Here is a 23,202-nt window from a genome sequence, read left to right as displayed (position 1 = left end):
GTGACAGTGCCAAGAACAGTGCTGACACTGGCAGGAAGGAAGTAACCATGTTTACGGGATCAGGGAAAGCCTGAGCTGGGACCAAGTGAGTGAAGGAGGGTTTGCAGGCAGATAAGGGGCAGAAGAGCTTTCCAGGCAGGGGGGACAGCATGTTCAAAGGCACAGAGGTGGGAACCAGCAAAGTGTGTATTGAGGTTGTACACTGTGGACACCCCATGGTGGTATGTGTAGTAGGAGAACAGGAGGGAGGGTTAGAGGGATGACCAAAAACCAGATTAAGGGGACCTAGGATATTTTGCTAAGGAGTTTGGATTTAATCCTGAGGGCAGTGGGGAGCCAGTAAGGGCTTTTAAGTAAGCGGTGCATAGCCTTATTTGCACACTGGTTGTCAAGTCTGGGATTGGTTAGGGTGGGGGGGATTCTAGATTAGTAGGACAGCAATTCTCAACCTTTATAGTGCATGTGAATCCCCTGAGAGTCTTGTTAAAATGCAGAGTATGATTCAGTAGGTCTGGGGTGGAGGTCTGAGACCCAGCATTTTTAGCAAACTCCCAGGTGATGCTGTGTTGCTGCTCCGAAGAGCACACTTGAATAGCAAGTGGAAGGAGACTTGTCAGGGCCCAGCTGAGAGATGAGGCTTTGACTCTGGCAGAAGCAGAGGGGCTGAGAGAAGGGCAGGGTGTGAGGATGTAAAGAAGTGGGATGTTAAGACCGCGACAGGGGCTGTTTGGCAAGGCAAGACCGGGAGGATGCCTCCCAGAGGTGCAGCCTGGAGGATTTGCTGGTTGGGGCTCATCTCTGCACTCACAGTAGAACTCAGGAGCGGGGGTGGGGTGGTGGAGCTGGCAAGGAGCCGCTTTGGACGTGCCGACATCGACATCGGGTGTCTGTGTGACACGTGGGGTGGTGATGTTCGGTAGGCAGTTGACTGGGTCTGGATCAGCGGTCTGGGCTGGAGAGAAGCAGAGTGAGCAGGCCAGAAGGGTGTCCTGAAAAGCAGGGAGTTCATGTCATGGAAGTCAGAGAGGGACATTTAAGAAGGAAGAAGTGATGCCACTGAGAGGTCAAGGGAGGAAAGGGTTCTATGAGGAGGTCCCTCCTTGGTGACTTCCGCCTGGAAAGTTCCAGGCACTAGTGGGAGTGGAAGGTGACCACAGTGGGTCAAACATGGATTGGGGGGTGAGAAGGGAGGAAATAGTAGAGAACAGCACAAGGGGGACGGGTGGGTCAGGAGGCAAGGATGGACACCTATGGTGATGGGGGTGATGATGATGAATTGCAATGATAACAGCAGCAGCTTACTTTTGCTGAGAGCTGATGTGCCAGGCACTGTGCTAAGCATCTGCCATGCTCCTTGCAACAACCCTGAGATAGATTTGACTCCTGTTCTCATTTTACGAGAAGGAAATAAGCTCAGAGCACAAAGAGCACCACAGCCAGAAGGTGCAGAAGCAGCATCTGAACCCTGCCTTTAACCATGGGGTCGGTCCAGATGATCAGTAAGGGGGCTGCCCTGGGGCTAGCTCAGAACTCACTATCCCCTTCTCACCAAGCCTCTCCCCATCTCCCTAGTAGTAGTCACGCTACTACTAATTCACTGTCATTTATTTAAGCCACCACCATTTGTTGACCCCTACTATGCGCCAGATAATGGGCCAGGCACTGGTGATGCAGAAAGGATCAAAGCGGGTTGCAGCCCTGCAAGGCGCCCAGGGTGGAGAGGAAAGGCTGGCTGGTGGGCAGGCAAACTGCACCATGCAGTGTGATATGTGTTTTGATGGCGGGGTGGACCATTTACAGAGGGAGCCCTGGAGAAGAAGCCCCAGCGTCTGCCTGGGGAAATCAGGCAAGGCTCCTTGGAGGAGGCAGGGTCTGAGCTATGACTTGAAGGTGACCAGGAGTTTTCTGGATAGCCAGGAGAGGGAGAGCATCACAGGCCAAGGACGAGCAAATGTACCTGCTAGCGTGAGAGCCCTCCTGTGTTCAAGGGGTACAAGTGTTCCATGAAGGAGGAGTGGAAAGGGGAGTGGGAGGGAAGGGATCAAGACACGTTACCTGTGGCCCAGACTTGACCTCAGGGACATGAGGTCCTGTGGAAGATGCGGAGCAGATGTACATGTTGCAAAGTTCAGTAGCCGCAACAGAATTGGTGGTCAGAGGCGTAAAGGTGGAAAACAGAGTGACTTCTGAAATTATTGCAAGCTCTAGAATATCAGTTCCATGGGGCAGTGATTTTCTTCTATTAAAGTAAGTTGATTTCCAATATTGTGTTAGTTTCAGGTGTACAGCAAAGTGATATATATTTTTTCAGATTATTTTCCACTATAGGTTATTACGTGATAATGAATATAGTTCCCTGTGTTACACAGTAAATCCCTGTTGCTTATCTATTTTATGCATAGTAGTTTATATCTGTTTGTATCATGCTCCTAATTTATCCCTCCCTGGTCCTTTCCCACTTGGTAACCATAAGTTTGTTTTCTATGTCTGTGAGTCTGTTTCTGTTTCGTAAATAAGTTCATTTGTGTCCTATTTTATATTCCACATATAAATGATATCATATAATATTTGTCTTTCCCTGACTTACTTCGTTAAGTGTGGTATTCTCTAGGTCCATCCGTGTCGCTGCAAATGGCAATATTTCTTTTTTATGGCTGAGTAATATCTATATCTATATCTATCTATCTATCTATCTATCTATCTATCTATCTATCTATCTATGCCACATCTCCTTAAGCCAGTCATCTGTTGATGGGCACTTGGGTTGTTTCCGTGTCTTAGCTATTGTAAATAGTGCTGCTGTGAACTTTGGGGTGCATGTATCTTTTTGAATTAGAGTTTTCGTCTTTTCTGGATATATGCCCAGGAGTGGGATAGCTGGATCATATAGTAGCTCTATTTTTAGTTTTTTAAAGAACCACCATACTGTTTTCCATAGTGGCTGCACCAATTTACATTCCCACCAACAGTGTAGGAGGGTTGTCTTTTCTCCACACCCTCTCCCTCTATAAATTATTTGTAGACTTTTTGACGATAGCCATTCTGACCCGTGTGAGGTGATACCTCACTGTGGTTTTGATTTGCGTTTCTCTAATAATTAGCATTTTTTCATGTGCCTGTTGGCACATCTGTATGTCTTCTTTGGAGAAATGTCTATTTAGGTCTTCTATAGGGCAGTGATTTTTACCTGTTATGTTTACTGATGTAACTCAAGCAGCTGGATCGGTGTCTGGCACATAGTAGGTGCTCAGTTAATACTTGTTGAATGAACGAATGAGTGAATGGATGAGCGCTTGAACGTGTCTGAGAGTGAGGAAGAGGTCCTGGACTGGAGTGTTGGTGGGGATGGCGAGAGGGAATGTGTAGGGAGTAAAATTGAGAGAAGCGGGTAACTGACAGTTGGTGATCATGGAGTGGGAAGGTGGCTCCCAGGTTTCTGTCTCACACAACTGGACTCCTGAAGAAGGGAGGAGGAGCAGAATTGGGAGAGAGTTGATGAGTTCAGGTTGAGCTTGCTGAATTTGAGGTCTAGTGGACCATCCCAGAAGAGGGTTGGATATGTTTATCACTTTAAAAATTGTAAAATGCTTTTGAAGCATATGTAATATTCTGCCTACCTCTTCTGCCATATCCTTGATACTCTGAAAAAATATTCAGAGATATCTTTGAGCGTTGTCAGCAATAGATGGTAACTGAAGCCCTGGCGTGGGTGAGATCACGCTGGGAATCTGCTCAGGTACAGAGAGCAGAAAGCCAAGGCCAGAGGTTCAGGGAACGCCTGTATTTAAGAGGGGGTAGATGGGGGGAAATCAGGCAAGGAGCATGAGAAGGAATGTCCAGAGATGGAGGAGGACCTCCAGAAAAAGTGGTGTCATAGAAACCAGGGAGGAGAGAGGAAGGAGTGGCCCGCAGGGCAGGTGTCTCAGAGAGGGGCAACTGGTCCGGCATGGTGGAGGAGGTGTCAGCAGATTGGGTGAGGAGGGAGAGAGAGAGTGTGAGTGTAGACATCCTTCCTAGGGGCTGGGCTGGGAGCAAGAGAGAGACAGGACAGCAGGGGAGGAGGATGCAAGGTCAGGGAGGGGTGGCCTGCCGCTTACTGGACAGTCTCCAGCACAAGGGCTCAGGTGGATGAGAGGGGGCACATTGCTTCCCCCAGAGAAGGGAGGAAGTGAAGGATGGGGACAGATGAGTGTGTGTGTGTAGGATTTTTCTGCTTGATAGCATGTATTCTTTCCTTAAAAATTTTTTTTAGTTTTCTGTTTTTTTAATCAGCTTTTTATGGTATAATTTACATGTAGTCAAATGCACACATCTTAAGTGTGCAAGTGATGACCTTTGACAAATGTATAGAGCCGTGTAACCACCACCCCAATAAAAATATAGAACATTTCCATCTCCCTAGAAAGTTCCTTCATATCCCATGGCAGTCATTCCCCCAGCCCCAGGCAACACTGATCCGATTTCTATCACTAATAGATCTTGATAGATTCGTTTTGCGGATTCTAGAACTTCATAAAAGTGGAATCTTAGACTGTGTTCTCTTCTGTGTTCAGCTTCTCTCGATCACCACTGTATTTTCTTTCTGAAACAGGAAGCAAAGCCATTGCTGAGATGGGGGCTCAGGTGGAGAGCAGGAGAGGAGCCGCTTGGGGCTGGGGGATGGAAGGGCTAGGCGGGGAGGGAGGACAGCAAGTGGGCAGTGTCCCCCAGATGTGGCAGAATTGGGGAAAGCAGCCGCATGTATTTGGGTTCAGATATGAGGCTATGCTCAGGGCGCTGAGGATTTGGGGATACAGCAGACCTTGGTCATAGCAGGGGCAGTGTGAGGTCTGGGGGCTGTAGTGGTGTGAAGATGAGGAAGCCTGGACTCAGAGATAGACACGGAAGGCCTTTAGGATGGCGGGAGTTGGGATTAAAAATCCTGGGGTCATGCCTGTCGCTGCCTTCTCTCTCACCTGCTGTTGATCGGCCACCTCTTCTTTTGACGTCTCTGGAATCCTTTCCTGTTTCCTGACCCTGGTCTAGACCCTTAGCCCCTTGAGCTTGCACCTCTGCTCTCCCTCTTGAAGAGGTTCTTTTTTTTTTTTTTTTTTTTTTTGGTTGCACCGGGTCTTAGTTGCAGCAGGCGGGCTCTTTGGTTGGGGCTCGCCAGCTCCTTAGTTGTGGCATGCGAACTCTTAGTTGTGGCATGCATGTGAGATCTGGTTTCCTGACCAGGGATCGAACCCAGGCCCCCTGCATTGGGAGCGCAAAGTCTTATCCACTGCACCGCCAGGGAAGTCCCTTGTGGAGATTCTTTATCCTGAGCTGCAAGCTCTCCTTCAGCTGCCTCTTTCCCCTCAGCCTCCAAATGGGCTCAGGCCACCTCCATCCGAAAGGCCACACCCTTGGCCTTGTCTCTTCATCCCTCTGTCTCCCATCCGTGCTCTGCTTTGTAAATCAGGAGGCCGGACAAAAAGCTCGGTCTCCACGTACACAACTTACATTTACTCTCTGGCTTCCCCTCGCCCCTGCTGAAATTGCTCTGCCAAAGGTCACCAGTAACCACCTGTCGTGGATGTTTTCTGGAGGTTGTGGCTGCCCAGTGTCCCCCTGTCTATTTCAGGGGAACGCCCCATTGGGTGATCCACCCTAGACCTCTCCAGCGACCCCACCCATGCCAGCTGCTTCACCCACAGCCTTCTCCATGTCGATTGATGGCAACTCGATCTATCTAGTTGTTCAGGCCCAAAGCCTGGGATCGGCTCTGGTTCCCCTCCCACATCCACTCTGTCAGCAGATCCTGCTGCTCTACCTTCACAGTACACGCAGAATCCAATGACTTCCCACCACGCCACCATTATTCTCTCCCCGGGATTATCGTGGTAGCTTCCTAAGCAGTCTCCCTGCCTCCATCCTCGCCCCTGCCATCTGTTCCCTACACAGTGGCCAGAGTGATCCCCTTAAACTGTACCAGGTCACTCCTGGGCTTCAAGTCCTCCAGGAGTTCCCACTGTGCTCAGAGGGAAGCCTAAGTCCTTACAGGGGCCGACAAGGTCCTGAACGGTCTGTTGCCCCCATGCCTCTGGCCTCATCTCCACTCTTCCTCTGGCTCACATGCTGAGGCCGCATCGCTTCCCTGCTGGTTCCTGTGCAAGGCACGGGCAGGCATGTCCTGCCTCCTCAGTTAGGCTTTCCGTGGCCACCTTATGTACACTGCAATCCGCATCCTCCCCCACCACTCCCAGTCTTCCTTATACTTTTTCTTTGTCCTTAACCTTCTACATTATTCACATATTAATGTCTGTTGTTGTCAGTCTTCCCCCTCTAATGTCAGTGCCGTGAAGACAAAGATCTTTGTGGATTTTGTTGCTGTATTCAGGGGCCTAGAGCTGTGCCTGGCACATACCAGGCACTCAGTAAATATTTACTGGAGGAACTGAAGGAAGGAATTCTGAGCCTCTGTCTTGGTGCCCTGGGAACTGAGATGTGGGCACGTGATACAGCCTCGCCAGTCTAAGGCCTTCACGCTCTGCTCTGAGGAGCAAGTGACCAGAACAGAGGCTGCTGGTGGGGGCAGGAGGTGGTCCCCTCTTGTTGGCTTTGCTCCTGGTACCCAGTAGGTGACATGTCCTGTGTCCATTCCTGCTGAGAGACAGCTCTGCTTTTCGCTTCTCGGGCTCCACCTCCAGGTGATCCCTCCCACTTCTCCGTTTTTGCTAAGAAGCCAAAGTGGGTTTCCCAGACCCTTGATTGGTTCATCTCAGAATCACAAAGGCCAGTAGCTCCTCTATCATTGTCCTGTGAAACCTCTCCATGGCATTTGGTCCCCATGACCGCCCTGCGTGTCTCGCTCTCTCATGTTTCTCAGCCGCTTTTGCTGGGGTCCTTTCCCGAGGCAGGGACAGAGGCAGGGGGTCCTCTTCTGGTTCCACATGACTTTCCCTGGAAATGCTTATTCATGCCTGTAGTTTCTCCTTTGGCCCCGTGGGTCTGTGACTTAGTTCTGACGGCTCTCCAGTCCCAGCCGGCCTTTCCCAGGTCTCCTCAGACCACACCCACCTAGATTTGGCTCCTGGTTCAGTCGACATCTCCCCGTCCCTGGACCCGCCCCTCCTCTTGTAGGTCCCCCCTTAGTCGCCCCTCCTCTTGTAGGTCCCCCCTTAGTCAATAGCCTCCACCTTCTCTCCTGAGACAAAACCACGAGGGTCCTTCTCAATTCTTTCTCTTCCTCCTTCTCTGAGTCAGCCACTAAGTCCCATAAAATCTACCTTGTCTACACCTCTTAAATTGAAAAGTTTCCCTGTTTCCCCTAAACACAGCCCTTTTTCTGCCCTGAGCATCCTTGTAGCCAACCTCGGCAGCTGCCTCCTAACTGACCTCTGAGAACCATCTTCCTTGTCACTGCACCCTCCACATGGTGCCTGGAACCAACCTCTGGACCACACTCCTGCTGGGCATTGAATGTGCAGGTTCCAGGACCCCACCCTCAGGCAGCTCCCTGTCCGGTGGGGAGCCCACACCCCCAAGCACCAGAGACAGATAGACTGTAGCTGAGAGAGCAGACAGCCCACACACACCCTGACATCAGTCTCTGGCCCATTTGGACTGAGAGACAGAGACACAGAGAGAGAGAGAGAAGAGTTCCGCGTTCACACTCACCCTGTAACACGCACGGAAGACAGGCAGTGTCAGAAGGAATGGAAGAGTGTCCTTACTTTGACTGAAACGCCAATGAGGGCTATCTTAAGCTGATTATCAAGTCATGCTGGAAGCCAAATATAGACATTGTCATGTTATAAACACCATTTCTCAAGAGAGGGGCTTGGAGACATCTGGGCAGCTGGGAGTCTGAGCTCCTTATCTTCCCCTCCAACCTGCTCCATCCCCTCCTGCATCCCACCCACAACCTGCAGGAAGTCTCAGCTTCAGCCAGGGCTCCCGGTTCCTCTTCTCCCCACACCCAGTTAGTTATAAGTACCGATGCTTCTCCTTCAACCCCTGTCCACGCTCATGGTCACTGCCTTCCTTTAGGTCTTTACTAGTTCTTTGCTGCGAACTTGGGTGAGTGACTGAATGAGTCAGAGCCTCCATTTTCCTCATCTGTAAAATAGCCTTTTTCTTTTAAAAACAGGGAAGGATTCACTTGTGTCAAGTATTCCAAGCACCTAGCATAGTGTCAGTTCAAGCTGAGCATTCAGGAAATGCTAGTTCCCTATTCCCTTTATGCCTCCTCACCCCTCCCTGTTGCCAAGTCTGATCATGTGATTTCCTTTTCTTGAAAGTGGTCCATAATTCCCTGTCCTACAGGATAGAGTCCAAATTTCTTATCAAAGGCCTTTGGCCCTTTGAATTCTGGTTCCTCTCCTCACCACTGTTCAGCCACACTGACCTACTTCACTGATTAAAAATGCAGTCATTCCAAAGTATTGTCCTGTAGATTACTTGCTGGCTCTAAAGGAAGAAAATGCAACTTCTCCATAAAGGGATCAGCTGTCCCCAGTGGGATCTACCAATCAGCAGCATTCCATCAGCAAGAGCGGAGCTCGGGCACTGGGGACACCCTGACGTAGTGGCCGAGGGAGGAAGCATCATGGCCCAGGAAGTGTTTTTGCCAGTGTAGTCAACCTGAAACAAGTTGACTACAGGCCTGTACATCTAATTTCCAGTTTACAGGAAATACAGGGTAAACAGCACCACGAGGAAGCAATCAGAGAAATCTAGAAGGTGGGACATGATGTCTATAATTTACCTAAAATGCTTTAGCAATTCAACAACTCAATGGCATAAGGGGAAAAAAGATTATTCTGGATTTAAATGAGACAGAAGAGACATAACCAAATGCAACGTGCGGACCTTATTTAGATCCTGGTTGGAACAAACCGAAAAGCATTTTGGGGGGACAATTAAGGAAAATTGAATATGGGCTGGGTATTAGATGATATATGGAATTATTATAATTTTGTAAGGGGTGATTATAATATGGTACTAAGAAAACTTCCTGAAGTATTTAAGGGGTAAACTGTCATGCAAACTTGAAACCACTTTAAAATATTTCAGCAAAAATGATAAATATACTAAAATGTTAATAATTACAGCAGCCACTATGGAGAACACTATGGAGTTTCCCTAAAAAACTAAAAATGGAGTTACCATACGATTCTGCAATCCTACTTCTGGGCATATATCTGGAAAAAACAAATTCGAAAAGATACATGCACCCCGATGTTCACAGCAGCCCTATTTACAGTAGCCAAGACATGGAAACAACCTCAGTGCCCATCGACAGATGAATGGATAAAGAAGATGTGTGTGTGTGTGTGTGTACACACACACACACACACACACACACACACAATGGACTATTACTCAGTCATAAAAAAGAATGAAATGATGCCACTTGCAGCAGCATGGATGGACCTAGAGATTATCATACTAAGTGAAGTAAGTCAGACAGAGAAAGACAAATACCATATGATATCACTTATATGTGGAATCTAAAAAAATGATAGAAATGAACTTACTTACAAAACAGAAATAGACTCACAGACATAGAAAACAAACTTATTGTTACAAAAGGAGATAGTGGGAGGAGGAGTGAGAGATAAATTAGGAGTTTGGGGTTAACATATGTACAGTACCATATATAAAATAGGTAAACCACAAGGACCCACTGTATAATACAGGGAACTATACTCAGTATCTTGTAATAACCAGTAATGGAAAAGAATCTGAAAAAAGAATATATGTGCATATATATATCTGAATCTCTTTGCTGTACACTTGAAACTAACACAACATTGTAAATTAACTATACTTCAACTAAAAAATCTTTAAAATAATTACTAACATAATTACTCATCTAGGTAGTGGGTATATGGGGGTTCATTTTATACTATTCCCTACTTCTCTTTAGGTTGAAATATGCATAATAAAAAAGATTTTTAAAAATGTGTTTGAGTGCCAGTTATGTGCTAGTCACCGAGCTAAGGCAAAATCTAATGTGGCCCTTGAAACACAGAGTGTGGTACGTTTCAAGGGGAAAGGTGAATAATCAGTTAACTGCACTAACAAATGGGCAGTGACAAGCGGATGAGAGTGCTCTGAAGGAAAGATACACAGGTCTTGATGGGGGATGATGGTGGAAGCTGACCTGGTCACCGTCTGGAGGGGTGGGGAACGGCTTTCTCCCAGGAAGGAATGAATCAGTGGAGCTCCGAATAGAAGCAGGCGTGGGCCAGGCACAGGAGAAGGGAGATGGGGGAAAAGGGTTCGGTCAGAGGGAACAGTATGTTCTAAGGGAGGGAGAGGAGGGAGCTGGATGCTTGGGTGCTAAAGGGGGGCCTGAGCGGCTGAAGGGAGAGAGGACAGCACAGGGGAGGTGGAAGGTGAGGGAACCTGTCCCCCCCGCCCCAGGAGAACCTGTGGGAGGGTTGTCTGGCTACTGCTGTAACCTACCTGTGAGCCAAGTTAATGGTTTCATTCTCCATCCTGAAGACAATTGGAAGCCACCAAAAGGTTTTGAGCAGGGGGTAACACAATCCAGTTTGCGGCTCAGATAGAGGGCGTGGCCGGGTTGGCCGGAATGGAGGTGGGGAGAAGAAGACCTGGGATGTAATGACCACGTGACCGACTGAGGCATTGGCTAGGAGGTGCCAGGATGACGCCTGGGTTTCTGGCTGTGGAAGGGGGTGGATGGAGGAGCCATGCATTGGAACAGTTTTCCCTGAACCTGGAACATGTCGCAGAGGAGGCAGGTCGCTGATGATTTGAGACAGGTTGCGTTTGTGGGGCTTTTGAAATGCCTGAGGTGGAGGCCAAGAGGCCAGATGGTACCTGCGCAGTGGACACAGAAGAGTGTCCAGAGAGAGAAGAGGGAAGTTCTGGATGAGCCTTAAGGAACCCTGATGTTTGCTTGGGCAGAGGAGGGAAGAATGAGCCTGGGCTGCAGACCAAGAGGCGGCAGCTGGTGAGGCAGGAGGACACCAGGAGAGTGCAGTGCCCAGAATGCGAGGGACTGGAAAGTTCCTAGAAAGGGGAAGTGGCCAGTCATGTGGGATACCGCTGAGAGGTCAAGACAGGAGGGCTGACGAGAGCCTGCCAGTTTTGATGAGATGGAGGCCACTGGAAACACAGCAGGAGCTATTTCAGTGGCAGGTGGAGGTGGAAGCAGATGGAAGTGGGTTGAGGAGGAAGTGGGAAGTGTGAAAAGGAAGACAGTGTGTAGACAGCTCTTGGGGGAAGTTTGGCTGTGAGGGGGAGGAGACAGGGATGGGGCTAGAGCCTGTGGGGTCAAGGGAAGATGTGGCTTTTTAATGGGAGAGGCACGCGGATGGAGTTGGTAAGGGAAATAATGAGGGATGACTCTTAGAGGGCAGATGGCATGGGACCAATGCCAGGGCCCCCTCTACTTCGCAGGAGGGAAAGATGGTGACGGCTGGTATCTGGCAGCACAAGGGCAGGCACTTTCTTTTCTCCGTTCCTTGCCCATACTGTTTCCTCAGCTGGAATTCTTCTCCCATGTCTCCTCTGAGTACTTCTGCCCATCCTTTAGAGCCTAAGTGGAAGATTACCTTCTGTGAAAAGACTTCCCTCTTCTACCGTCATCCCGCCTCTACCGTTCCAGGGACCATGGTCATCCTTCTATTGTTACTTCTCGGATTAGCCTAGAATGTCCATCTCTCCCACCAGACCGTGTCCCCTTTGCCTCTGAGTCCCCAGGGTCTGGCCTGGGGCTTGCCGCAAGGGAGGTGCTTAGGGAATGTGGGGTGAATAGATAGATGAACTAACTACAGACCTGCAGAGGAAGTATAGCAGGAGGAGGGCAAACCCCAGGCAGAGTAATCCCTGGGCGGGGGTGGGGTGTGTGGAGCAGGGATGGAAAAGGGAAGAAACAGGAAAAGGGGACAAGGCTAAGCTACTGCCAAGAGCACTTGCATTTATCAAGGACTTCTATGGACCATGTGCTAAACATACGGGTTTCTCTTTTAATCCTCACAATATCCCCAGAAGGAATGTTGTCTGCTGATATATTACCTGGCTTCCCCTAGTTTACTAGAACGTACACTCTCGAGGTGGGGTGGGGTTTGTCTGTCTTGCTCACCACTATGCCTCCAACGTGACATAGGCACATAGATAAGGCTGCCAGATGAAACATAGGTTGTTCAGTTAAATTTGAATTACAGAGAAGTAATTTTTACGTTGCTTGATTACATAACACTGTGGGATTGCAACCAGTAAATTCTAGACTGTGGGAAATCTAGACGACAGTTGGGTATCTTCAATGAATGAATAAGTTGCAAAGAGAAAATAAAAAGAGAAGAAGGAGGAATTTACAGATTAAAAGAGAGTTAAGAAACATATCCATCACTTGAAACCCTTCCTTGGATCCTAATTCAAATAAGCTAAATAAGTTGTAGAGAAAAAAATATTTTAAGAGAATTAGAAATTTGAACACTGACTGGCTATTTGATGAAGTTAAAGGATGACAATTCTGTTTAGGTTTGATAATAACATTGGGGTTACGTTTATTTTCAAGAGTCCTTATCCTGTAACAATATGTATTGAAATAGTTTGGAATGAAATGATATGATACCTGGGATTTGCTTCAAGATAATTTGGGGTATGTTCTCTATCTTAATTGTGGTTAGTATGGATATATTCATTTGTGAAAACTGTGCACTTAAAATGTGCATTTTATTGTATGTAAATTGTACCTCAGTAAAGTCGGTTTTTTAAAAATGGGAGTAGGGAAGGAAATGGATGAGGAGAAGGATGAAATGAGATTGGCCATGAGTTAACAAGTTTTGAAGTTGAGTGTTGGCTACATGAAGGTTCATTACACGTCTCTGTTTACTTCTGTATAGGTTTGAAAGTTTCCATAATAAACCATTTTTAAAAACTGCATGAAGGAAGATGCCATTTCTATTTTATCGATGAGGAAGCTGAAGCAGAGGTTAAGTAACTTGCCCCCAGTCACACCGCTGGTAAAATGAGGAGTCTGGAATATGAAGAGACCCATTTGAGTTCAGAACTTAAGCTGTTAACCTCAGCAAATTTCCAGAGCAAAGTGTGGATGTTGGCTAAGGGATGATACAGCCTTCTTGGTTGACACAGGCTGACTTAGGGAATTCTGGAAGCAAGATGGATAAAAATGGTGGTGACTGTGGTGTGGCGGGCGAGAAATGGCTTCCCCCTTAGATGCGTCGTCTCGGGGTAGACCCATGGTTATGAGCATGGACTTGGGACCCAGCTGCCCCTGACACTTGCTGGCAGCGTGAACTTGGGCATGTCACTTAAAATCTCTGTCCCTCACTTTCCTCATTTGTGGCATGGATATTAATAGACAGTTTGGCAGTTTCTTTAAAAGTTAAACATAAATTTACCCTATGACCTTGCAATCCCACTCTTTGCTATCTATTCAAGAGAAATGAAAACATGTCAACACAAAGACTTGTATGCCAAAGTTCATAACATTATTATTTATAATAATCAAAAAGTGGAAAAAAGCCAAATGTGATTGGATAAACCAAATGGGGTATAGCCATACTACGGGATACTTGCAATAAAAAGGAACGGACTACTAATATATGCTACAACACTGATAAACCTCAAAACATTATCTTTTTGTAAAAGAAGTCAGATGCAAAAGACCGCATATGGCCTTTCCATTTCTATGAAATGTCTAGAAGAGGCAGATCTATAGAGACAGAAAGTAGTTTAGTCACCTGGGGTGGGAACAGGGATTTACTGCAAGTGGGCATGAGGGGTCCTTAGGAAATGTTCTAAGATTGAATTGTGGTGATGGTTCTATAAGTCTGTAAATTTACTAAAAATCACTGAGACACTTAAAATGGGTTCTGGATAATATGTAAATTTTTAAAAATTAAAAGCATCGGGCTTCCCTGGTGGCGCAGTGGTTGAGAGTCTGCCTGCTAATGCGGGGGACACGGGTTCGAGCCCTGGGCTGGGAAGATCCCACATGCCGCGGAGCGGCTGGGCCCGTGAGCCACAACTACTGAGCCTGCGCATCTGGAGCCTGTGCCCCGCAACGGGAGGGGCCGCGATAGTGAAAGGCCCGTGCACCGCGATGAAGAGCGGTCCCCGCACCGCGATGAAGAGTGGCCCCCACTTGCCGCAACTAGAGAAAGCCCTCGCACGAACCGAAGACCCAGCACAGCCAAAAATAAATAAATAAATAAAAATAAAAAAAGTAGCTATAAAAAAAAAAGCATCACCTCATAGGTACTACCTCACACTGGTCAGAATGGCCATCATTAAAAAGTCTACAAATAACAAAAGCTGCAGCGAGTGTGGAGAAAAGGGAACCCTCCTACACTGTTGGTGGGAATGTAAATTGGTGCAGCCACTATGGAAAACAGTATGGAGGTTCCTTAAAAAACTAAAAATAGAGTTGCCATATGATCCAGCAATCCCACTCCTGGGCATATATCCAGAGAAAACTATAATTTGCAAAGATACATGGACCCCAATGTTCACAGCAGCACTGTTTACGATAGCCAGGACATGGAAGCAGCTTAAATGTCCATCAACAGATGAATGGATAAAGAAGATGTGGTATATATACACAATGGAATACTACTCAGCCATAAAAAAGAATGAAATAATGCCATTTGCAGCAACATGGATGGACCTAGAAATCATCATACTAAGTGAAGTAAGTCAGAAAGAGAAAGACAAATACCATATGATATCACTTACATGTGGAATCTAAAATATGACACAAATGAACTTATTTACGACACAGAAACAGATTCATAGACATAGAAAACAGACTTACGGTAAAAAGGAACGAAGTTGGGTCATTACGTAGAGACGTGGATGGACCTAGAGACTGTCATATACAGTGAATTAAGTCAGAAAGAGAAAAACAAATATCATATATTAACGCATATATGTGGAATCCAGAAAAACGTTACAGATGAACCGGTTTGCAAGGCAGAAATAGAGACACAGATGGAGAGAACAAACGTATAGACACCAAGAGGGGAAAGCGGGGCGGGGGTGGTGGTGGTGGGATGAAATGGGAGATTGAGATTGACATATATACACTAATATGTATAAAATAGATAACCAATAAGAACCTTCTGTATAAAAATTAAATTAGGGGCTTCCCTGGTGACGCAGTGGTTGAGAATCTGCCTGCCAATGCAGGGGACACAGGTTCGAGCCCTGGTCTGGGAAAATCCCACATGCCGCCGAGCAACTAAGCCCGTGAGCCACAATTACTGAGCCTGTGCGTCTGGAGCCTGTGCTCCGCAACAAGAGAGGCCGCGATAATGAGAGGCCCGCGCACCGCGATGAAGAGTGGACCCCACTTGAGGCAACTAGAGAAAGCCCTCGCACAGAAACGAAGACCCAACACAGCCTTAAAATAAATAAATAAATAAATAAATAAATAAATAAATAAATAAATAAATAAATAAAATTTTAAAAAAAGCACAAACTTAAAAAAAAAATTTAAATTAAATTAAATTAAAAAAAGAAAACAGACTTAAGGTTACCAAAGGGGAAAGGAGGTAGGAGAGGGATAAATTAGGAGTATGGTATTAGCAGATACAAACCACTATATATAAAATAGATAAACAACAAGGTCCTACCGTAAAACACAGGGAACTATATTCAATATCCTGTAATAAACCATAATGAAAAAGACTATGAAAAAGAATATGTATATATATGTATAACTGAATCACTTTGCTGTACACCAGAAACTAACACAACATTGTAAATCAACAATACTTCAATGAAAAAAAAAGTACCTCAGAATTATTATGGGGATTAAATAACAAAGTTCTTAGAACAGAGACTGGAATGCTGTCAGTACTATAGAAATTATTATTGGGCTGGCCGTCTAGGGCCAGTTCGCTGCTGTGCCTTCTTCTGGGGAAAGTGGGCTGGTCCCCTGTTCCCAAATCCTTGAACACAGGCCTTTGGGTGAGACTCAGATGGGCCACAGAAAGGGAAGCCTGGCTTCCAGGTCTTGAGGGGCCTTTCCTATCCCTTATCCCGGAGGAGTCAGATGGGACCCGGCATCCAGCCTCGTCCCTATTTTTCTCCTCTGGGGAGGAGGAGAGGTTTCTGTGAAGGGTGCTGCCTCCTCATCCCACAGGCTGAGGATGGGGTCGAGTGTCCTCGAGTGTCCTCTACTGTACGCAACAGGAATTGCAACAGCTGGGTCAGCCCGCTCACATCGTTTCCACCCTCCTGATAACGTTGTGAGGAAGCCACTGTTCTGCCTTTTCACTGATAGGGGTGCTGAGACTCAGAGTGTCCAAGTGATCTGCCCAGGGTCGCACAGCAGACACCCCTGGTCCAAGCCCTCTGACAGTGGAGGTCCAATGACTCTAGGCCCTTTCAGCTGGAGAGTTACTCACACTAACCCCTACTGTTTGTATAGTGCTTCTGTGCCCACAAAGAGTTTTCACACCTGGGCTGTATTCTGGGGTGCCTGATTCAAGGAAGGGGAAAAAAGGGAAAGTGGAGGCGGAGAGAATTCCTCCTCCAGGGAAGGACTCTCAGTAGTAATAGACCCAATAAAGTCCCTAAACTCAGATTTGTGGGACTGGTGGCTTTTGGGGTGGCAGAAAGAGGAGCCCCTTTCTGCATTGATATATACGATTCATTCATTTATTCATGCCAAAAATTTTTTTGAGTGTTCTCTCCTTGTGTCAACACTGTGCTAGGTACGAGGATACAAATATGAGTGAGACTCTAGAAGATGAAAAGAGTTTTCCAGTCTAGCTTCCCGCATGTGGGGCCCAAGCCCACTCCCCAGATATCTTAGTTGCAAAGAGTTTGGAGTAGGGTCGGACTGAAAAACATGCCCCCAGCCCCATAAGCAAAAGAAATCTGGTACTACTGTCTCAGGGTAAAAGTTTTCAGCACTGTCCACCAGGAGAGACAGCTGTGAAGATCATCATCCTTCCAGAACTTTCCTCCCGTCTGTGTGTGTGTGAGTGGCGGGGGAGCAGGGCTCTTGGCACTCAGGAACCCTGGAGTCTAGACCTGGCAGGACCCCAGGATCCCCCTTCATGACAACTTCCCTGAAGACTTCTTCTGCAGAAGATGCTAGGGGGTGAGTGTTTTGAGCAGTAGAACACAACACCCCCTTGTTCGTCAAACCCTAGCCCCACCTTGGGGTCTTTACCTCTGGCCTCTGCAAAAGGGATGTAGGGACGACAAAGCTTCCTGATCCCTTTCCTCCCAAATGTTATGTGATGACGTGTAGGGAAACAATACTTCTGTTGTCATCACCAGGAGGACCAGGATGCAAGCTGCATTATTTGTCCCCTTACAGAAACCCTCTCTTATCCCTGCCTCAGAGTAAGATATTTCTCTCTGTGACCACACCACCGCCCGCCCCCCCACATACGAACACACCCTTACTCCATGTCATCATATCAATCTCTCTGTATATTTCTGGGGATGGGAAGTCGCTATATTCCAATAACCTGATTTTTATTGAGAGAAATATTTCAGGGATTCATTCATTCACTTACAAATATATATTGAGCACTTATTAAGTCTGGGCACTGTTCTAGGCACTGAGGATGCAGAAGTGATTAAAACAAAGTTCTCATCAGCTCATTTCCAGACTAATGGGAGAGACACACAACAACAACGACAAAGAAGAACAGACAACAAAGAACATTCACAGATTTTCATATAATAGCAGGATCTACAGAAACTAAATAAGGGTAAGAGGATAGAACGTGCTGCGGGGACGCGGTCCTCCATTATCAGGATTTTTATTGGAATTCACTTTTTCTTTGCTTTACTCTGCTTGGGGGAGATAAGAGTGAGGGTGTGTGTGTCCCCTCCTTTGGTCTCCTCAACCCATTTTGGCAGTTCAGGCCTCACAGGGCAGAGTCTTGGGATTTGAGGGGAGCTGCAGAGCCAGCCCCTCAGAATTTGTTCAAGGGGCTATTTAGAAGCTAAGTCAGAAATGGAAACAGGTACTGAGAAAGTCTATTTATCGTCTTTCGTGGGTGTAATAATACTCCTCCTCTCGGAATTTATTTCTTCCTTTTATCATCTTGCACACACTCACTGAATTCCTAACTATTCATTCAACATTTTTTGAGCCCACTGTGTGCCAGGCACTGTTCTAGGCGACAGAAACAGAGAGGTTGGGAACATTCTCTGCTCGCGGGAGTCCCTGCTGTGCAAAGTTTCTAAACAACCTCTTTTCATCTTTTCTTTCATCTTCGCCTTTGCGATTCACCTATGTTGATTCACGTTGTCCCAAGAGGGTAGATATGAACATTCCCATTTTACGGATGCGAAAACCATGACTGCTAAGGAAGAAATGAAGTGCTTTGCGGCGACTGAACACCAGGACGCCACCGCGCCACGTGCAGTGGCGCGTTTCGCCAGTCGCGATCCCACCCGCGCACGCACCCTCCTTTCCTCCCTCCCAGCCGCCGCCGCGCCGGGTCCACGTGTGTGTGTCTGTGTGCGGAATGGGGACGGGGGCGGTGCCGCTGGAGGGGTGGGGTCCGGGCTAACGTCACTGGCAGTGCCGCCCAATCAGCGGCGGGCTCGCGGCCCCGGCGCTGGTATTGGGGCAGCGAGGGGGCAGTTCTCTATAACGCGGTCTCCGGGAGCCAGCGGGGAAGAAAGAAGCCGAGCGGGCGGAAGGCGCCCTCCCTGCCGCCTGGGCCCGGGCACCGGGTGCCGGGCCCGGGGTCCTTCCCGCCTCCCGCGGCCGCCGGCCGCTTTGTTTCCCCAGCCTCTGCGCTCTGGGCAACTCAAGAGGGGCTCCCGCCTGGGCTGCACAGGGATCGCGGCGGCAGGAAGGGCGGCCGACCGCGCCGGGACTCGCAGGGACCCAGGAGTCCGGCCGCCAGGAGGGCCGCGTGACGAGATCGAAGAGGGACCCGGAGCTCCGCGGCCCAGGGGTGCGGGCCGGGGGCGCCCGTGAGCAGAGATCTCCCCGTCGAGGGGGGGGCGATGTTCCCCTCGCCCGTGGGCTCTTCGGGCAGCCAGGGCATCCCGCCGCTGGGACCAGGGCCCCCGCAGTGGGCACCCCCCCGGGTGGTTCCATGGAGACTCTGTGCCCCGCTCCCCGCCTCGCAGTGCCGGCGTCCCCGCGAGGGTCGCCCTGCTCGCCCACACCCCGGAAGACGCGTCGGGGGACCCAGGAGTTCTCTCCGCTGTGCCTGCGTGCCCTTGCCTTCTGCGCCCTTGCCAAACCCCGGGCGTCCTCTCTGGGCCTGGGGCCTGGGGAGCTGGCGCCGCGGGCCCCGGTGCTGCTGGGCCCTCATGCCCCCCTGTGCACCGGCGGCTGGGCCCCGGATGGCCTGAAGCACCTCGCGGGACAGGCCGGGCGGTACAGCGATCCCAACTCCCCGGCCAGCCAGGATGCCGACGCCGCTGTGTGCCGGGGCCGCGGCGAGGAGGAAGAGGGCGGAGGCAGTTTCCCGCACTTCGGCGCTCGCTCCGGCGTACCTCCCGGCCGCTGCCCGGCGCCCCGGCGCCCTCGGGAATCTCCGACCAGCTCCGTCTCGGCTCCGCCTAGGCCAGCCCCGGGTCTCGACTCCCAGCCTGGCCCCGCCGCCAGCCCGCATCAGGAACCGGGTTCCCGGCCTCCGCCGCCACCTGCGGGCCTCTCCTCTGAGCCCGCGGGGCCCGGGACAGCGCCGGAGCCGACCCCGCCGAGCCAGACTGCCGCAGTCGATGGAAACACCCAGAAGGCCGCCCCCGAGGCAACGGCCGCCAGCCCCTCGACGGCCAGCGAAGCTCCGGCGGCGCCCGGCGATCTCCGCCAGGAACATTTCGATCGTCTGATCCGCCGCTCGAAACTTTGGTGTTACGCGAAGGGCTTCGCCCTCGACACTCCGAGTTTGCGCCGGGGGCCCGAGCGGCCCCCAGCCAAAGGGCCCTCCCGGGGAGCCGCCAAGAAACGCCGGCGGCCGACGCCCCCCCAACGCAGCGCACAGCCCCGCCGTCCTGCACCGACGCTCCCCACCACGAGCACCTTCAGCCTCCTCGACTGCTTCCCCTGCCCCCCGGCCCTGGTGGTGGGGGAGGACGGAGACTTAGGGCCGGCATCCTCGCTTCGTCTCCAGGGAGACTCTAAGCCCCCGCCTGCCCACCCGCTGTGGAGGTGGCAGATTGGGGGTCCCGCTGTCCCTGAGCCCCCCGGCCTCAAATTCTGGGGGATCAACCTGGAGCAGCTCTGAGCGTGAGACCTCTTCTGCCAAAGGGGAAAAGTGGGGGCCACAGCCAAATTGCGGGCTCGAGGACAGAGCCTCATTTCTCACCTTTGCCTGTCCTCTTCAGGTTTTATGGGCTGTGGTCAGAGGGACCTCAAATGACAGTGATCTTCAAGCACCTAACTGGTTGGGGTGACACCCCCTCCCCCTCATCCTTTGGATACGAACCAAGGGCTGGAGTCAGGAGAAGGCTTAATCGAAAAAGGCTTAAAGACATAGATTCCAATCCCTCGCCTCTTCCATCTCAGATCTCTGGGGGCAGGGCCTTCACCCCAGGGGGAGCCGAGGAGGCTACAGCTCAAAGACAAGGAAAAAAAAAGAGGGAGAGAGACCTTGGTGATGGACAAACCGGTTGTTTCTGTGGTCGAGCCTGGGGATTGGGGTGGGGGGGCCCTGGTGGGGGTGGGGAGGTGATTGGCAGCTCCCGGGGGCATCCCCCACCCGCACCATCCAGGCCTTTAACCCTTCACTCCCCTCCGGCCTTCCCTAGTCTCCGGGCACCACTGCAGCCTTCTTGGGGGAGGGAGCAGCTTAGGCAAGGGGGAGATCACCCCCTTCCGGTTCTTTTCCTAGGGACCCCCAAGTCAAGTGACCCCTAGTTACCGAGACCTTCATTCTCAGCCACCAACCTTTCCCCTTTGTCCAGTTTTGGGGTACGCCTCTTCAGTATTCCCCGTTTGCTTTCAGGTTATAAGGGCTGATGGGTAAAAGAGGACTCCCCCCCATAAGTCAGCCCCCTCTGCCAGTTTACTCCTCATATTAGGAGGCACAGGGCTGAGGGACCTCCTCCCCTTCAAAAGTGCAGACTTTGTCTGGGGAAGGGGCCAGAGACCATCCCAGGGAAAGTAATGGAAGGTGGAAGAAATCAATAAAATCAGACCAAACAAGTTGCCTTTCCAGGTCCTCGACACCGGTTTAAGGATGGAGGGTGTGGAGGTAGAGGGCAGGCCTGGGTCCATTCTTTGAACACCCAAACTGAGACCCCTTCAAGGCTAGAAAGAAGACAAGCTGCTCTTTGTGGAGGGGGTAAATGAAAGGGCTCTTGGCCTAACCACAAGGTCCAGTGGGTTTTGAAGGGGCAAAGTTTGGGTTTGGATGGGAACTGGGCTGAGGGACCTTTAGCATCCTCCCCCCACCCAACTTCAGGCATTTCGGGAGTTGTCAGGGACCTGATGGATCCGAAAGGGGCAGGGCCAGGGGATTAGTTTTGAGGTCAGAAGTTCTGTTTTCCTGGGGGAGGGGAGTGAGTCAGAGGGGAGTGGAATTGCTTTCTCCTCCACCCAGGTGAGGTCTGGGGAGTTTAGCTCTTAGGGAAATTCCAAGTTTAGGTGTGAGGGGAACCTGGGGGTTGCCGATCTTCCCAACAGCTGAGGGACCCAGTGACCCTTCTGCCCACACTAGTGAATATCGCCCCCTTTTCCCCCAAGACGGGACAAGGGAGGAACAATTCCCACATATGATACTGGGGAAGGACTTGTCTCCTTTTCTGTGAAAATGCTTTGTAAAAAGTTGTTAATGTTTGCATAGAGCAGATTCTCGAGAAAAACTGTTTTGGACCACAAAAGTTTTGTTTGTTTTAGAAGCTGTCTCTTTTAATTTTTCTTTTGCTGGGGGTGGGGGTGGGGGTGGGGGTGGGGTGGGTGGGTGTGGGTCGGGCACTGCTCTCTTTCTCCTCAACATCTGGCCTTTATGAACCCTGCTGACCTCCCCTCCCCCTCCAGCTGTGTTGTGGGGAGGAGGGAGGAGGGTGGGGGAGTGCCTTCCATTCCTGTGCTTCAGGGGTATCCATCTTATCTTGCCCCCCAAGAATGGGGAAGGTCAAGGAAGAACGCAAATGTGAGGGGTGGGGAGAGAGGCGCTGTGAAGAGGGGGCGAGGTTTGCAAGGAGAAATTCAGAAAGGCCGACTCCTGCTTTTAAAGAGCTCCTTGCTTTTAGTCAGGTCAGTTTGGGCCCATTCGACCAGCCTGGGCGTGGTGGCGTGAGCTCTGGGCGAAGGAGAGGAGTGGTGGGTCATGAAATACCCTTTTGGGACTCTTCCTTCTTCTCTGAGGAGTGGGAGGGGATGCCGTTCCTTTGGCTTTCCTCCTCCTTCAAGTCAAAGTACTAATCCTCAACCTGGAAGGGGGCCGGGCAGTGAGTTAAAAAACACACCTTTTGGCCAGACCTGGAACTCCTCTCCTTGCTGAATGGTTTAATTTGGAGAATCTTAGGGCTGGAAGCATCCCTAGAATCTTTCTAGTCATTTTACAGAATAGGGTACTATATTAGTCTCCTAGGGCTGCCACAACAAATTGCCAAAACCTTGGTGGCTTGAAACAATAGAAATTTATTCTCTCACAATTCTAAAGGCTAGAAGTCCAAAATCAAGGTGACTGCAGGGCTGTGCTCCCCCCAGAGGCTCTAGGGGAGAATCCCTCGCCTCCTCCAGCTTCTGGTGGCTCCAGGTGTTTCTTGGGTTGTGGCCGCCTTACTCCAATCTCTGCTTCCATCTTCACGTGGCCTTCCCCTCTTCTGTCTCTTATAAGGACATTTGTCATTGGATTTAGGGCCCACCTGGATAATCCAGGATGATCTCATCATGACAACCTTAATTAAATTACATCTGCAAAGACCCTTTCTCCAAATAAGGTCACATTCACAGGTTCTGGGGGCAGTGGAGTTAGGGCGGGGACTTATCTTTTTGGGTGCCACCATTCAGCTCACTACAGAAACTAAGTCCCAGGATGGAAAAACTTGCTCAGGCTTCCTGGAGGAAGGAAACATGTACTGTGTGTGGTGTGCTGGGTCGGTGTCGGGTACAGACCTTCTTGGGCTGGGACCACAAGCCTCCCTGAGTTGGAGCAGCCTGGGGAAAGGCAGAGTTGGACCCCTTGCTTTCCTCAGGCTGACACAAGGATGCTGGGACTCTCCCTCCTCCTAACACTCACTGAGGCGGGGTAGGGAAAATCTCCCCAGGAGGGTCCCGAGGAAGCTCTCCCTCCC

The 23,202-nt window shown here is 49.9% G+C and overlaps 2 protein-coding genes across 2 annotated transcripts in view; one reads left to right on the top strand and one right to left on the bottom strand.

The window, feature by feature from the left end:
* Positions 1–23,202, bottom strand: part of LOC137755070 (large ribosomal subunit protein eL19) — a 406,958-nt gene that overhangs the window by 374,436 nt on the left and 9,320 nt on the right. The window lies entirely within an intron of this gene.
* On the top strand, positions 18,601–21,770 carry EPOP (elongin BC and polycomb repressive complex 2 associated protein). Its single transcript, XM_068530594.1, has one exon. It carries the CDS (start codon positions 19,047–19,049, stop codon positions 20,184–20,186), a length of 1,140 nt encoding a protein of 379 aa, XP_068386695.1. The 5' UTR covers positions 18,601–19,046; the 3' UTR covers positions 20,187–21,770.

Source organism: Eschrichtius robustus, chromosome 20 (assembly GCF_028021215.1).
Source record: "Eschrichtius robustus isolate mEscRob2 chromosome 20, mEscRob2.pri, whole genome shotgun sequence".
Lineage (NCBI taxonomy): Eukaryota > Metazoa > Chordata > Mammalia > Artiodactyla > Eschrichtiidae > Eschrichtius > Eschrichtius robustus.
The sequence above is the reverse complement of the archived record's forward strand: the minus strand, read 5'-3'. Positions and strand labels throughout refer to the sequence as shown.

Coding starts and splice junctions, on each gene's coding strand:
- EPOP (XM_068530594.1), top strand. CDS start 19,047: ATGGAGACTCTGTGCCCCGCTCCCCGCCTCGCAGTGCCGGCGTCCCCG.